Source organism: Octopus sinensis, linkage group LG13 (genome assembly GCF_006345805.1).
Source record: "Octopus sinensis linkage group LG13, ASM634580v1, whole genome shotgun sequence".
Lineage (NCBI taxonomy): Eukaryota > Metazoa > Mollusca > Cephalopoda > Octopoda > Octopodidae > Octopus > Octopus sinensis.
In genome coordinates, this window is record NC_043009.1 from 53,228,915 (window position 1) to 53,245,357 (window position 16,443).

At 38.3% G+C, this 16,443-nt stretch overlaps 1 protein-coding gene across 2 annotated transcripts in view; it reads left to right on the forward strand.

The window, feature by feature from the left end:
* LOC115218299 overlaps nt 1–15,368 on the forward strand; it is a 36,377-nt gene extending 21,009 nt beyond the window's left edge. Inside the window, exons 2-6 of one of the 2 annotated variants that reach the window (XM_036508353.1) lie at nt 5,946–6,081; nt 7,699–7,847; nt 11,552–11,675; nt 14,780–14,910; nt 15,028–15,368. In XM_036508353.1, the coding sequence (XP_036364246.1) occupies nt 5,946–6,081; nt 7,699–7,847; nt 11,552–11,675; nt 14,780–14,910; nt 15,028–15,248 (761 nt within the window). In that variant the 3' untranslated portion in view covers nt 15,249–15,368. Of the gene's footprint in view, nt 1–5,945; nt 6,082–7,698; nt 7,848–11,551; nt 11,676–14,779 lie in introns of both variants that reach the window. The other variant, XM_036508352.1, reaches the window with a different exon arrangement.
* The last annotated feature ends 1,075 nt before the right edge of the window (nt 15,369–16,443 follow it).

The following is a 16,443-nucleotide window of genomic DNA, read 5'->3' on the forward strand; positions in this document are numbered from 1 at the left end:
ATGTTGAAGTGAATCAAACGGTTTTTGTCTATTTTTAAATGGCTTATAAACACCTTCCACACTGCAAAATTTATATTAGTTACTAGTAAATATAATTATCTATTGAAATATATTAATTGATAGGTTGGATTCATACATATATAGTTCAGTCTATTTAAATTATAGTATAGATACATGATTCATAGGTTTTATTTACACGGTGTTTATCTTAACCATATATAATAATAATAATAATAATAATTGTGTACAGTGCTCAGGTGCACTACAACTCATCTAAAGTGTATATATAATCAGGTGTAGTTTCGACGGATTTCGGGAAGCATGAGGGCCTTAAAGGATGCAGTGTCATGGCAGTCAACAACTGATATATTTAAATTTATTGAATGTATATTTAACTGTGTGAACGATTCATAGGTATTATATACACAGTGTTTATTGTAACCCTATCTACTTAAAAATTTATTAAATGTATATTTAACTTCATGAACACAACAGGGTCCTCTTTCCCTTTTGTCGATTAATTTGTGCTTTGATGCTAGACTTAAGGATCTGGTAAATTTCTTCGATTCAATGTTCGCATTTTTTGTTCCCATTGCTATAAGATTTTGCTCGGCTAATTATTTCCCACGTAAGTGTATAATCCTCATTTTTATCCTTTATCGACCAAATTAGTATACTAAGACTGGTGCTAGCCTCTTTTTTCTATCCCTGAAGGTGTTTTCCTGATTACATATCCTTCTTTCTATGTAATTTTCCGCTGAACCTACATAGTAGTAATCCTGTCGCACAGATACAACCTTACGTTCATATAATCCTTTTCCCCCCACAAAAAATTTAATGGACACTGTTTACCTTTAGCACAATTACAAGTTTTATTTTTAGTAACGCTCCCTTTTCTCTTACTAATAATGTTGAGCTTGCATTCTATGCCTTCACAGTTAACCTCATTATTATTAATTTTCTGTCTGGAGTCTTATCATTAATCTAAGATTATTCATGTCAGTTTGTTTACTGCTTGCATTATTATTTACTATGTCAATATTTCCTTTACCAATCCTGACACTTTTATTGTTTTCTTTTATGTTTGTTGTTGCTATTGTTAGTATTAGTATTTATATTAATTTTATCAATATTTATATATTATCAATTTTGTTGTTAATATTACGCTTATCGCCTTTTCTTTTTATAGATTGTATGTTTATATGTTTAGATCCTAGCGGGGAGTCTCTTAGATTTATTCCCTTCCTTCGTTTATCGTGTAAGTCACATTATCGTTCATTTTTTCGCCATTTTGGTCATTTAATTATTCATTTATATTTACTCGAAAATAATGATGATGGAAATCTCCATAGCGACAACTGTATTTTCAAAAATATAAAGTACTTATATTGAAGAAGAACCAACGATAAACACTAGTAAAGGAAAAATTTCCAGTAACGTTAATTGTGTTTGTGCAAAACTGGTGTACGCTTGGATAATATATCACTAAGAAAGAACAAATTCTTTCTGTACAGATTTACACACACACACGCACAGAGGTGGAGGTGCTGAATAGCTCCTGGATTTAAGGGTGTCGCGAAAGGCCTGGTTGGAGGCCTAACCTTCCGAGTTGCTTTACAGGTGGTCTTAGAAAATCTGCTGGACCGCTACAGTAAGTGTGTCAGACTGAGAGGGGAATATGTTGAATAAAACCATAATTAACTGATCCTCCTGTATTTTCAAGTATCCAAAGCCAGGAACCCAGGAACTTTACAGCACCGTCTCGTATGTGTTTGTGTGTGTGTGTGCGTCAGTGTGTGTGTGTATCTATATATATATATATATATATATATATATATATATATATCAATAATAAAGGATAAAATCAATTAATTATTAATTATTTTCAGTATGTGGCAAAGTAAATTATTTTACTGAGCCCTAATTATATATATATATATATATATATATATATATATATATATATGAGGCAAACAGAAAAAGGAGTGTATATTATATGAGGGAAACAGGACAAGGAGTGTGCTAAGGTCACCAGACAGATAAACACTGTCTTTCTCGACGACAGAAAAGCAGTGGGATGATCTTCATGATGTATTCAACTGATACCCGAATCCATCTTATAGGTGACAGCAGGTGCTTGACCTAACTTCACAAGTCAACGATGCTCAGTACGTGCAGAAAAGTTTAGTCGCTCTGCGCATGTGTCTGGTAAGTCCAGCTGATAGCACTACCATGCCTGTAGAGTAATGCCTCTCCACCCCAGTAGCACAGCCAGGCCAAAACTTTATGGCTCCAAGACAGATCAGCTTGTTGATTCTTATCGAGGCCCAGAATACTACCAATAAACCCCTTGTGCCTAGTGTCTAACACGATGATGGTGGCATCGTCAACGTATGATTATACAGTTCTTTCACTCCAAGTACTTGCAGAATGCCCTTTTGAATCTCTAGTTTTCGCAGCAGTAGCTCAAGGGCAATATCTACAGAATAGACGAAAGAGGAAGATTTGACGGACTGAACGTATGATGACGAATGGTTCTGATAGGTTGCCAAGGCAGAGGACGAGACCAAGACTAATTGCTATGAGAACAGGCGCCAGGGTTTGGTGATCTAACCTATTGTAAGATTTTGATGGATACAAAATTTAGAATCTAAGGTGATCAGGAATTCACCTACACTTCTTGCAATACATGTTTCGCACGAGGTGTAGGTTGTCGAAGATAGATCTATTCAGGGAGGTGCGTGTTTGCGCATCCCCAGGGGCCGACCTCTTTGCTAATTCCTTGGCCAAAAGTTTGAAGTATGCGTTTTATAGTTATGGGTCTAAAATCCTTTATTTGTTCCTCCTTGTTTAGTTTCTTTCTGTTGGAACTGAAATCTATCCTGCATTCCGACCCACCATTTGTCTAGAACAGTCAATGAAGTGGTGCTGAAACACCGAATACATCTGCTTGAGTAACCTGTGGCCATTATGTTCCACCATAGACCGAATTGTCTTTGTTGCTACCTTGCACCTCAGCCACTTGGGTCCATCATCCAGCTTTGTCCCTTTGTGTCTTAGAGTACAAGCCTTAGCCTTAAACATGCAGCCATCGTGCTTCACACATAATAATTGGCCAAGAGCCTATCTTATCGAGACTACCTCGATTGCAATGCCTATCCAAAGTGCCCCTTCTAAGTTACTATTCACTTTTAATTTATCTTCACAATTAAATCTAATTGATTCTAATCCAGTCGCTTTTCTCAGGACGAACCGCCATTTGTTGCTTATAATTGATCCCTTAAAGGCCGCTTAACTAATTCGCTCTCTGCAAGCTCGGCGCGCTGGGTCGACGCGTTCTGCTTCCAGGAACCGGGGCCCTACTACGACGTCTACCTATGTCGACCATATAGGTCCCAAGTTGTGGTCAGTGTAGCTGGCAAATTTAAGTTTTGGACAACATATACATATACTACCCCAAACTTTTTGCTATCTTTCTGTTGATAATGTTGTTGTGAGGGATTCTAATGAAGTTGTTTTTGCTGCTGTATAGTTGTGGAAGCCGTAGATATTCGTATGTTCTCTGTTGCGTTTGCATTTGTTGCATCCACTATTGTTATTGTTGTTGTTACTGCTACTGTCGTCGGTGCTGCTGTGATTGCAGTTGCTTCTACAGCTGTTTCACTGTTGCTTTTCAGCTGTAGTGATTACCTATTTTTGCTGGTGCTGTTGTTGTTGTTATTATTGTGGTGGTGGTGTCGTCAGCAAAACAGGGTGCGCACTTCTCTCTTTTGTTGTGGGCAGAAAGCTTTGGGGTGATTTGCGTTACCACACAGGGGACATCTTGCTTTCTGCCCTCAACAGCCGAAGCTTTGTGCCATTTAGTAGGCTTATGTAATATGGGATGGCCTCGACGCTTGGGTGGTCTGCTCCTACTGATAATTGCATTATCAATCCTAATCAGTTCTGCTTCTGCATTCTCTCTGTTCGTAGAATAGTAGTTTTCGCTTCTATGTCGGAAAGAATCGCAGCCACCAACCAGCAACTGTGTATATCGGTCTATTATTATGCTTAGTAATATAAATGGTAAAAGGTAAATGGGGGATGTTAGATGATTTTTGGCCACCTCCTCTGACACGAACCTCACTTAGACAGTTTCCGCTAGACGCATAGATTTTGCTTTTCCAAATTGGTCTTAGATGCAAAAATCAAGTATTTGGAGTGCAAAGCTTTCTTTACGGAATTCTCTAATTTGCTGGTGTGCTACCTGCTCTGCTCTTTTACTTTTGACTCCAATCATTTTATAGAGAATTGTCTGCAAATCAATTTTTTGCTGGACAGACAGTCACTTGCTTGACCTTAACCAGTTGAGCATGTCCATTAGTGTCGGACGATATATGCATCTCTGATCACAAGCAAGAGTAGTGGGGAAACATCATAGTCATGTATTGAGAGAAATTCTTAAGGGTTTGAATAGTTTACCTCTGGAAACATGGCTGTTTCATTCATCATCTTTAAGCAACCTTCACTCAGCGACCTTTTGAGCAGGATGGACTACTCGACCCGAAAAAAAATTCTAACTGGGCCCCACCTGCAAGGTCATGCGCTATTTATCTTGACATGAGGTCACCATATCGCCCACATATGGTTGTGAGGCATGTGCCTGGTGTACACTTATCAGACAGGTAGTCGTGATGGATATATTGGGCTTCGTATATTTGTACACGAATGTCCCTTTGATTACATGCATCGTTCTCTCAATAATAATGATAATAATTGTAATAATGATAATAATAATAATGATAATAATGATAATAATAATAATGATAATAGTAATAATGATAATAATAATAATGATAATAATAATAATAATAATAATAATAATAGTAATAATGATAATAATAATAATGATAATAATAATAATGATAATAATAATAATGATGATAATAATAATAATAATAATAATGATAATAATGATAATAATAATAATAATAATAATAATAATAATAATAATAATAATAGTAATAATAATAGTAATAATAATAGTAATAATAATAGTAATAATAATAATGTTAACGAAAAAAGTATGTGGCAAGAAGCTTGCTTTCCAACTGCATGATTCTGGATTCAGACCCTCTGCGTGGCACCTTGGGTTTGCCAAGTTCTTGTGAGTGGATTTAACAGACAGAAAGTGAAAAAATACCGTCGAATATGTATATATATATATATATATATATATATAAATGTATTTATGTGTGTGTGTGTGTGGGTGTGTATATCTCTCTCTATATAAACGGCAGTTTGTCTGTCTGTGTGTCTGTGTGTCTGTCAGGTTGTACCCTCACCCTGACCACGGCTTTCAACCGATTCTGATGCAACTTGACACACACATAGCCCAATGTCATAATTCAAAACTAACGCAGCGAAAAATTTGAAAAGTTCCCCCAGTTCTGAAAGAATCGATAAATTCGACATGGGGTCGAGAATCTAAGTTTTTATATGCAACACACTTCCTGGGCTGTACGTGGCTGTTCACGCGTTGGGAGGCACAATGATGTTTTCATGTTTTCGCCCAAAGGGACAGCTAGGAACATTGTATACACAGAAGTATTCGAGTGAAGAGAAGACATTGCAACCTACACATGCGCCTTCGTTCCCTAGAGGGAAAGGACTAGATTGGGATTAGTCGTTGCCTACTAGGGTCTCTTACAAACCCGGGCAACGCCGGGCTATGCTGCTAGTATAAAATACATGCAGAAACACACACACAAGTATGTCCCATTCATACGTATATGTAAATACATGCATGTATGTGTCTATATGCACACATAATGTATGTATATATGTTTGTGTAAAGGTATGTGTGTGGTGTGTGTGTGTGTGTGTGAGAGTGAGAGAGAGAGAGAGAGAGAGAGAGAAAGAGGTGAAGATACTTTGTTTAATTGTTTAAACATTTTGTATTTCAGTTACCTTTCTTCTGTGTATACCAGTATGCCATGGTTGTTTACTTGATGCAAAAATCAAGTATTTGGAATGCAAATCTTTCTTTACGGAATTCTCTAATATTAATGAGTTAACAAATAAACTCGATTATTTATGCAGGTAAGTTGATATGTCCGCTACTTTCTTAAAGGTCAATAATTCTCAAGCTTATTCTAAAGATCGTTCCCCTTTCTATTACTTATTTCTTTTTGCCCACAAGGAGCTAAACATAGAGGGGACAAACAAGGACAGACAAACGGATTAAGTCGATTACATCGACCCCAGTGCTTAAGTGGTACTTAATTTATCGACTCCGAAAGGATGAAAGGCAAAGTCGACCTCGGCGGAATTTGAACTCAGAACGTAGCGACGGGCGAAATACTGCTAAACATTTCCCCCGGCGTGCTAACGAAACTGCCCGCTCGCCGCCTTAAGGATTGTATTTATATTGGAAGTTAATATACTGCGGTATTAAGGCGGCGAGAATCGTTACCGCCCCGGAAAAAGTGCTTAGCAGCATTTTCTTTGGCTGTACGTTCTGAGTTCAAAGGCCGGGGTCGCCTTTGCTTTTCATCCTTTTGGGATGGATAAAGTAAGTACGAGTTGAATATTGGGGTCGATCTAATCCATTTAGAACATCCCCAAAATTAGTGGCATCGTGCCAAAATTTGAAACAAATATACTATGGTATAAAGGCGGCGAGTTGGCGGAATCTTTAAGACGCCGGGTAAAATGTTTAACGGCATTTCGTCCATCTTTACGTTCAGAGTTTAAAGTCCACCTATTTCGACTTTGCGTTTCACCACTTTGGATCAATAAAATCAGTATCAGCTGAATACTAGGGTCGATGTAACCAATTTACCCAACCCCTAAAATTGCTGTGGTATTTGCAATCACGGTAGAACATCGTCTTCTATATTTCGTTTGTTTCTTTATGATTTGCGTTCAAATTTCGCCAGAGCTAGAATTAATCTCTTTACAAGTAGGGCAAAGCCTCTAGACAAGCAGTATACTAGAAGTGCAGTCTAACCTCATTCACATCTACTGTCTTCAATAAATTATAAAGATACTTAAAATAATGTAATCATTTCCTTCACGCACAAAAAAACAGATGGGATGGCTATGACTGGAACCCCACTGAACATGACTATGTTAATAAGGGCTGAAATAGCAATAGAGCAGGGCATGAGCAAGTGGCTTTTCTATGTTTAGTGACATTAAATTTGTAATGGTCAAATTCAATTCTGGTGGAATTACTGTTTATTAATCATTTTAATTAATTCGTTCATTATTGGTTCATAAAAAAAAAACAAAAAAAAAAACGTTCTTTACATCCTATTTAACGTGGATATTCTATCCAAAGCCACTAAACAACAATATTCATCTTGAGGAAGCTTCTTTGTAAATACGTATAGTGCTAAAAAGTACACCACCACCACCACCACCACCACCGCCGCCGCCGCCACTGATATTTCTGTGACTTTTCGCAGTATACATCTATACTAGATACTTTCTCAAAAACAAATACCGCAGTACTGTGGCTTCTACAGTATATCCACTTTAAGTACGATATACAGAGTGCTATTTTAATTGTTGTCTTACTGGCGGGTTGGGGGGGAGGGGGTCATTTCTATAAAATACTGCATGCTTCAGACATACATCATATGGTGAATGAACCTAAAAGTCATATCTTGTCAAAGGAAAAGCATATCAGTATAACTTTATTTCTGTTTCTAGTGATAAACCAAGTGACAAACAAAAGATTCTTGACTGCCAACGTAACGCAACAAATGGGTGTGACGAATTTTCCGAGCAAGACTTTCTTAAAGGAACTGATGTCGATATCTATGATGAACTTAACAAAAAATTGTGTGAACACAAACAAGGTAAGATCTTAGTTTTTCATCTTTCTCAGAGGTAAAGGGGGATTTTTTTCCTTTTGAACGGCACTTTTTAACACAATTTCTAGTTAAACTAAACACTTTTAAACTTCGTATACTGGTAGAATGTGTTTATAAAACATCATTTTTTCTTGGCTTTATTGAGAAGAAAATTCTATATGTTGTAACATATTTCGTCTTTAATTTCGAGCATTTCGGCAATTTTAACCAATCGCTTACGTTCATTTAGGTAAATAACATTCTGTGCATAATGAATATGTCCCTCCTTTAAGAAACAGATTGGGTTTATTTACATTTGTGAAGAAAAAAGATACCCTTCCCCCACCCCTAACTAACCCTAACTAACTAACTAATCCTAACTCTCACCCTAAATCTAAAATAGATTGAAATGCAATAGATCGATACTAGGGTTATAATTATGGGTGACAATTTCATACGACACTGCTACGGAAAATGGGATTTTTTTCTAGCGGTGTCAAATGAAAATGTCACCCATAATTATGGCCCTAGTATCGATCTATTGCATTTCAATCTATTTTAGATTTAGGGTTAGAGTTAGGGTTATTTAGGGTTAGAGTTAGGGTTATTTAGGGTTAGTTAGGGTTAGATAAAATACCTATTTCTTTACTACCCACAAAGGGCTAAACACAGACAGGACAAACAAGAACAGACAACCGGATTAAGTCGATTTTATCGACCCCAATGCGTAACTGGTACTTATTTAATTGACCCCGAAAGAATGAAAGGCAAAGTCGACCTCGGCGGAATTTGAACTCAGAACGTAGCGGCAGACGAAATACTGCTAAGCATTTCGCCCGGCGTGCTAACGATTCTGCCAGTTCGCCGCCTTCACACCAGCAATATTTCAGCAAGTGATGGACATTGTGTTAGCACACTGTGAGTTTGGGGTCTCATACTTGGATGACATATTAATCAAAAGTTAATCGACGGACCAGCATATTGAACAAAAAATGTTTTCAGAAGAATAAGCGACTATGGATTTAAAGTAAGTGAAAATAAATGCGATTTTTTAAAAATAAAAATAAAGTACTTGGGACAGGTGATCAATGAAAACAGATAAAAACCGAACTCTTCTAGGGTCGACGCGATAAAATTATGCCTGTTCTCACTAACAAAACAACATTGCAAGCATTTTTGTGTCTGGTAAGTTAGTACCAGGTATACATACCTAAAATGTATGAGCTAAGAGCTCCGTTGAATAATTCGTTAAAGAAAGACACAAAATGGGACTGAACAAACGAATGTCGGAAAGCATTCGAGGAATTAATAAAGAGGTTAACATCAGAGTTATCGTTAACTCATTTCGACCCAAACCTGTAAATAATTGTGGCATCGGATGCCAGTGAATATGGTATTGGAGCTGTGATATTGCATAAATTTAATGATGGTAAAATCAAAGCTATTGCACATGCATCAAGTGTTCTACCAGCAGTAAAAAGCTATACCCAGATCGGAAAGAGACTTTATCATTAATTTCCGCAGTAAGGAAATTCCATAAATTCCTACACGGTAGAAAGTTCACACTCCAAACTGATCACCAACAGTTACTGTCTGTTTTCGGTTCGGAAAAAGGTATCCCCACGCATTCAGCAAACTGTTTACAGTGCTGTTGAACTATGATTTTCAGATGAAGTTTTTGCCATCAAAGAAAATGGGACATGCAAATGGGTTATCTAGGCTAATTTCAGAATATAAAGAACCTTTTGAAGAAAAGGTGATTGCATCGTTAAAACTAGAAATGGAACTGAAGAACAATTTGTGCAATGTAGTATGCGATTTGCCGGTAACGCTAGAAGAAATTAAATTTAAATAGGAAAAAGATATGTTCACAAACAAGATTTAAAAAGTACTCTTGGAAAGTAATACGAAAAATAATATAAATGAGCGGAACCAGAACGAAGAAAGTTAATTGATGAGCCAACGGCCTAGAAATTGCAATACAAGTTGAATTAAAAGACCTAAATGGAATTGTAGAAGAGATTCTTCTACCGGAAGACATTACGCTAAGAGTGGTGGTGGAGGGAAGACCTCCAACATGTTTTCTATGTAAACAAAAAGGACATATGAAAGCAAAGTGCCCTCAGTAAGAAAGTGAAGTAGAGGAACAACAACGCGAAGAGCAGCCTGCCGAAGAAGAGGGGACGGAAATAAAGAAAAATAATAAAGAGGTGACGTTTATTGAACTGGTGAGCTCTCCGACAGAGAACCAAAAACGAAAGAAGGAAGTAGAGGAGAAAATAGAGGAGGTATAGAGAGACTGGTCAGATATACCAGCAGAAGAATTGTAAAATAGAGTGGAAGATCTAATCGTGGATGGTTATGGGAAAGAAACTGTCATAATATATCCTCATAGTATTAAATAAACACACGCTCTTGAAACAATCTTAGGGTAAAATACTGATGAGTATTTATGACGCATATTCAAACGTGCGATGGCGCTGGCTGTTATATTTTGATTCGGAGATGTGTTTTAAAAACATATGGCTTCGTTCATTACGACGGTGGATTTGGCAGACATGATATTTTCACCAGATTTGATCTCATCAATAGCTGTTTATAGTGTCAAAACATTCAGACAGATCGACAAATAAATTCAACAGGTTTTGTTCTTGCTAACTGCAATTTCATCTAAAATTGTCTTGAAACAAATATCGTTTCGACTGTGCCCTGTGTCTTTGTAGAAGAAGCGTCAATGTGACTCTCTTATGACGTTTTTACAAATCGGACCAGTTATTTTAACCGTCGTTACGACTTTTCCAGTAACCGAGTGTAATCTTAGCCAGAACTTTTTCAGTATAAACTTAGCTAAGCTCTTTACAGCTTAGCTTCCGCTAGGATCTTTCCAGCGATAGACTGTTGTTCCATATCTGTAGTTTCGGTAGAAACATATTTATCTTGCTTGTTATTTTTTGATAATGATAATGTTCCTGTACATACGTTTCCATACCTATGTGCGCGGGATGTGACAATAATGTGCTCTTGTGCAGAAGTAACATTATTCTTTCAAGATGTCTGATGCAATACGCGCGCGCGAGCAGACACACACACACAGACACTCATATATTTCATTTATTACATATGTCAATTATTAGACTGCGGTCATGCTGGGGCATTGCCTTGAAGGATTTCAACCGAATGACTCGACCCTAGTACTGTTTTAAGCCTAGTACTTATTCTATAGTTCTCTTTTGTCGAACTGCTAATATACAGGCACGTAAACACACCAACACCGTTTGTCAAGCGGTGGTTGTGGGGAAACAAACACAAAGACACCCACACTCACACACATGCACTCTCACATACACACACACACACACACACACACACGTATGTATGTATGTATGTATGTATGTATGTATGCATGTATGCATGTATGCATGCATGCATGTATGCATGTATGTATATTTCAATTTCCGTCTACAAATTCCACCCACAAGGCTCTGGTCGGACCGAGGCTATAGTAGAAGACACTTGCCCCATGTACCATGCTGTGGGACTGAACCTGGAACCACGTGGTTGGGAAGTAAGCTTCTTAGCACACAGCCATGTGTATAAGAACACATACTTACTTACATGCTGCATGCATGCATACATAAACACACATCTGTATACGAATTTGAAATGTAAGATATTCGAGTAAATCTCATTTTTGCTTCTTTCTGTTTCAGATGTACGCGACAAGCTCCCGTGTTATAATAATAGCAGGGCGAAATTTAATTTATCTGTCTTCATCGAGGAGTTACATGAAGAGAGACAGGACAATAATATTACAATACTACAAAATCCATGTGGGTACGTAATTACAACATATTTAGTTTTTTTTTATTTTATAGTACTTGACTGAGGGTGGAGGCGCAATGGCCCAGTGGTTAGAGCAGCGGACTCGCGGTCGTAGGATCGCGGTTTCGATTCCCAGACCGGGCGTTGTGAGTGTTTATTGAGCGAAAACACCTAAAGCTCCACGAGGCTCCGGCAGGGGATGGTGGTGATCCCTGCTGTACTCTTTCACCACAACTTTCTCTCACTCTTACTTCCTGTTTCTGGTGTATCTGTATTTCAAAGGGCCGGCCTTGTCACTCTCTGTGTCACGCTGAATATCCCCGAGAACTACGTTAAGGGTACACGTGTCTGTGGAGTGCTCAGCCACTTACACAATAATTTCACGAGCAGGCTGTTCCGTTGATTCGGATCAACCGGAACCCTCGTCGTCGTAACCGACGGAGTGCTTCCACATTCCACTTGACTGAGGATTGAGACTATGATACAGAGCGTTGTACAGTATTTAGTCTAATCACTCATCCTTCTGAAATTCGGATCCTGCATGAAGTCTACTATGAGAAGTAAACCATACACGCGCACACACGCACAAACACACACACACACACAAACACATGCGCACACCCATACACACATATGCCTCACACTCTCACACATATCTCTCGTTTGACAGATGTTAGTGTTGATATTATGTTGATATACCTATTTCTTTACTACCCACAAGGGGCTAAACACAGAGAGGAGAAACAAGGACAGGCAAACGGATTAAGTCGATTATATCGACCCCAGTGCGTAACTGGTACTTATTTAATCGACCCCGAACGGATGAAAGGCAAAGTCGACCTCGGCGGAATTTGAACTCAGAACATAAAGACAGACGAAATACCCATTTCTTTACTACCCACAAGGGGCTAAATATAGAGGGGACAAATAAGGACACACAAACGGATTAAGTTGATTACATCGACCCCAGTGTGTAGCTGGAATTAATTTATCGACCCAGAAAGAATGAAAGGCAAAGTCTACTTCGGCGGAATTTGAACTCAGAACGTAAAGGCAGGCGAAATATCTGTTTCGTTATTACCCACGAGGGGCTAAACACGCCGGGCGAAATGCGTAGCCGTATTTCGTCTGCCGTTACGTTCTGAGTTCAAATTCCGCCGAGGTCGACTTTGCTTTTCATCCTTTCGGGGTCGATTAAATAAGTACCAGTCACGCACTGGGGTCGGTATAATCGACTTAATCCGTTTGTCTGTTCTTGTTTGTCCTCTCTGTGTTTAGCCCCTTGTGGGTAGTAAAGAAATAGGTATTTCGTCTGCCGCTACATTCTGAGTTCTAATTCCGCCGAGGTCGACTTTGCCTTCCATCCTTTCGGGGTCAATAAATTAAGTACCAGTTATGCACTGGGGTCGATGTAATGGACTTAATCCGTTTGTCTGTCCTTGTTTGTCCCCTCTGTGTTTAGCCCCTTGTGGGTAGTAAAGAAATAGGAATTTCGTCTGCCGATACGTTCTGAATTCAAATTCCGCCGAGGTCGACTTCATCCTTTCATCCTTTCGGGGTCGATAAATTAAGTACCAGTTACACACTAGGGTCGATCTAATCGACTTAATCCCTTCGTCTGTCCTTGCTCGTCCTCTCTATGTTTAGCCCCTTGTTGGCAATAAAAATAAGAATTCTTACTACGCCGGAGTAAAGGCATAGCAGCGTTTCTTTTAAACTTTACGCACTGAGTTCAAATGTCGTCGCCTAGACTTTGCGTTTCACCTTTTTCGGGGTCGACATAATATGTACCAATTGAGCATTGGGGTCGATGTAATCGATTTACTACTTCCCTTAAATTGATTCTCTCTGTGGATGAGAAAGATATCTCCTCCTCCTCCTTATTATTGCTATTATTATTATTATTATTATTACTATTATTATTGTTACTATTATTATTATTACTATTACTATTATTATTACTATTATTACTATTATTATTATTATTATTATCGTTATTATTATTAGTAAGAAGCATGTGTTCAGATTGTTGTTTAGACCTTCATATATATATATATATATGTGTGTGTATGTGTTTGTGTGTCTGTTTGTCCCCCTAGCATTGCTTGACAACCAATGCTGGTGTGTTTATGTCCCCGTCACTTAGCGGTTCGGCAAAAGAGACCGATAGAATAAGTACTGGGCTTACAAAAAGAATAAGTCCCGGGGGTCGAGTTGCTCGATTAAAGGCGGTGCTCCAGCATGGCCGCAGTTAAATGACTGAAACAAGTAAAAGAGTAAAAGAGTATATAAACATGATGCAAAGATTTGCCGCATATAGGTTGTGGGTCTGTGTTTCCAGTTAAAACTCAAATATAAAATATTGTGATTTATACACGAGCAAATACAGACTCTTTATCGCATGGCTCAGTGGTTAGAGCATCGAGCTTACGATCGTGAGGTTGTGAGCTCGAATCCCGGACCGGGCTGCGTGTTGTGTTCTTGAGCAAGGCACTTTATTTCACGTTGCTCCAGTTCACTCAGCTGTAGAAATGAGTTGCGACGTCACTGGTGCCAAGCTGTATCGACCTTTGTCTTTCCCTTAGATAACACTGGTGGCGTGGAGAGGGGAGGCTGGTATGCATGGGCGACTGCTGCTCTTCCATAAACAACCTTGCCCGGACTTGTGTCTAGGAGGGTAACTTTCTAGGTGCAATCCCATGGTCATTCGTGACCGAAGGGGGTCTTTACCCTTTATTGTAAATATATAATTCTATTTAAAAAGAGGAAAACTTCAGTACACCCTGTCAGCAAACTATATTAAATTAGGCTCCAATTTCATACATTAAATTTGGCACTGACCTCATATTTCACATATACGAGAAGGTGCTGAAAAGTTCCTGGCTTTGGGTAAAAGAAAATACAGAAGGATCAGTTAATTATGATTTTATTCAACATATTCCCCTCTCAGATTCACACACTCATTGCAGTGGTCCTTCACTTTTCTAAGCCTTGTAGTGGAACTCGGAAGGTTGGGCCTGCAATCAGGCCTTTCATGATACCTGTAAAGCCAGGAAATTTTCAGCACTCCATGAAACTGAAACTAAACTTCAATTTGGTATTTTTTGCCTTTACAGGATATGGTCATACTTTATTGAAAATTACCTGACGAAACCATTAAGAAGCTGTTCAGAGACACTGGCTGAAGTATTTCATGAATATATAACTAACCAGCTTCCGAAGATTTGTGAAGTAATCAAGAACAATGGCAGCACAACCGTTGACTCTGGCAGCAGCACAACCGTTGACTCTGGCAGCAGAAAAACCGTTGACTCTGGCAGCAGCAAAACCGTTGACTCTGGCAGCAGCACAACCGTTGACTCTGGCAGCAGCACAACCGTTGACTCTGGCAGCAGCACAACCGTTGGCTCTGGCAGTAACACAACTAAACATGGTACTGTTGACTATGGCAGTAGCTCAAGTATTGAAAATCGCAGTAACAAAACCAATGCAAAACATCGTGGAACAAATGAAGGACTGAGGGTAGTTTTAAATACTTATCTCAGTTGGTTATTAATTCTAAGTATTCTTTTTGCTATTGTCTAAAGAAAACGTACCGACTGATTCAAAATATATTATACTATAAGACTATAAAACAATAATTTATGAAAGGTAACATTATTTATTATTATTACTATTATTATTATTATTATTATTATTATTATTATTATTATTATTATCATCATCATCATCATCATTATCATCATTTATTTTTAATCTGCATGTTTGTTACAATCACTTGCCGAGACACACACAACGTCCCAGGGCGGGTGAAGGATAATATGTGTTACAGTATGACTGAACGCTTAGAGTGGGGAGGTGACAAGGGCACTAGCGAAATATTTTCATGTAATAAAACACAGACATTTAAATGGATGTTGGCAATGTTTGTCAGTAGTCTTTTGGATTTCTCTGAGACATGGTTCTCCTGGGATATCATCTAAATGTTTCTGACATCCCTTTTATACCATACTTAAAGCACCCACGTGTGTTTTAAATTCCAGGTCCTTATATTTACTTAATTTATCAAATTCCTTTACAGATATGTTTTTTATTAGTGGGAATACTTACCTTCATTAGTCTACAAGTATTTTCTTCCCTGTCTTTAATGACTATATCTATCTGGTCGATTAGCTTGGATAGCTCTGTCCGTGTTGAATGGAAAATCCCAGGGGATAGTGGCATTTTTACCTTGAAGGACTGGCAATACTTACCTCCATTAGTCTACAAGTATTTTCTTCCCTGTCTTTAATGACTATATCTATCTGGTCGATTAGCTTGGATCGTTCTGTCCGCGTTGAATGGAAAATCCCAGGGGATAGTGGCATTTTTACCTTGAAGGACTGGCAATACTTATATCCATTAGTCTACAAGTATTTTCTTCCCTGCCTTTAATGACTATATCTATCGGGTCGATTAGATTGGATAGCTCTGTCCGCGTTGAATGAAAAATGCCAGGCAATAGTGACATTTTTACCTTCAACGATTGGCTCAGGATGATGTTCATACCTGTAAGCAGGAGTGCTGATTTTGTAGTGTTTCCATATTTTCCAATGTAAATACTATCCTATCTATCGTGGCGATTTTTGTATTCACTTGGTGTCAGCACAGCACATCCCGAGACGAGATGGTCTATTGTTTCGTCAAACGTATCGCAGAATCTGCATTTAAGGTCAGAACCATTTTGAAGAACGTTAGACTTGTAGTTTTTGGTAAACAAACTTTGATCTGGTGCCGCTAA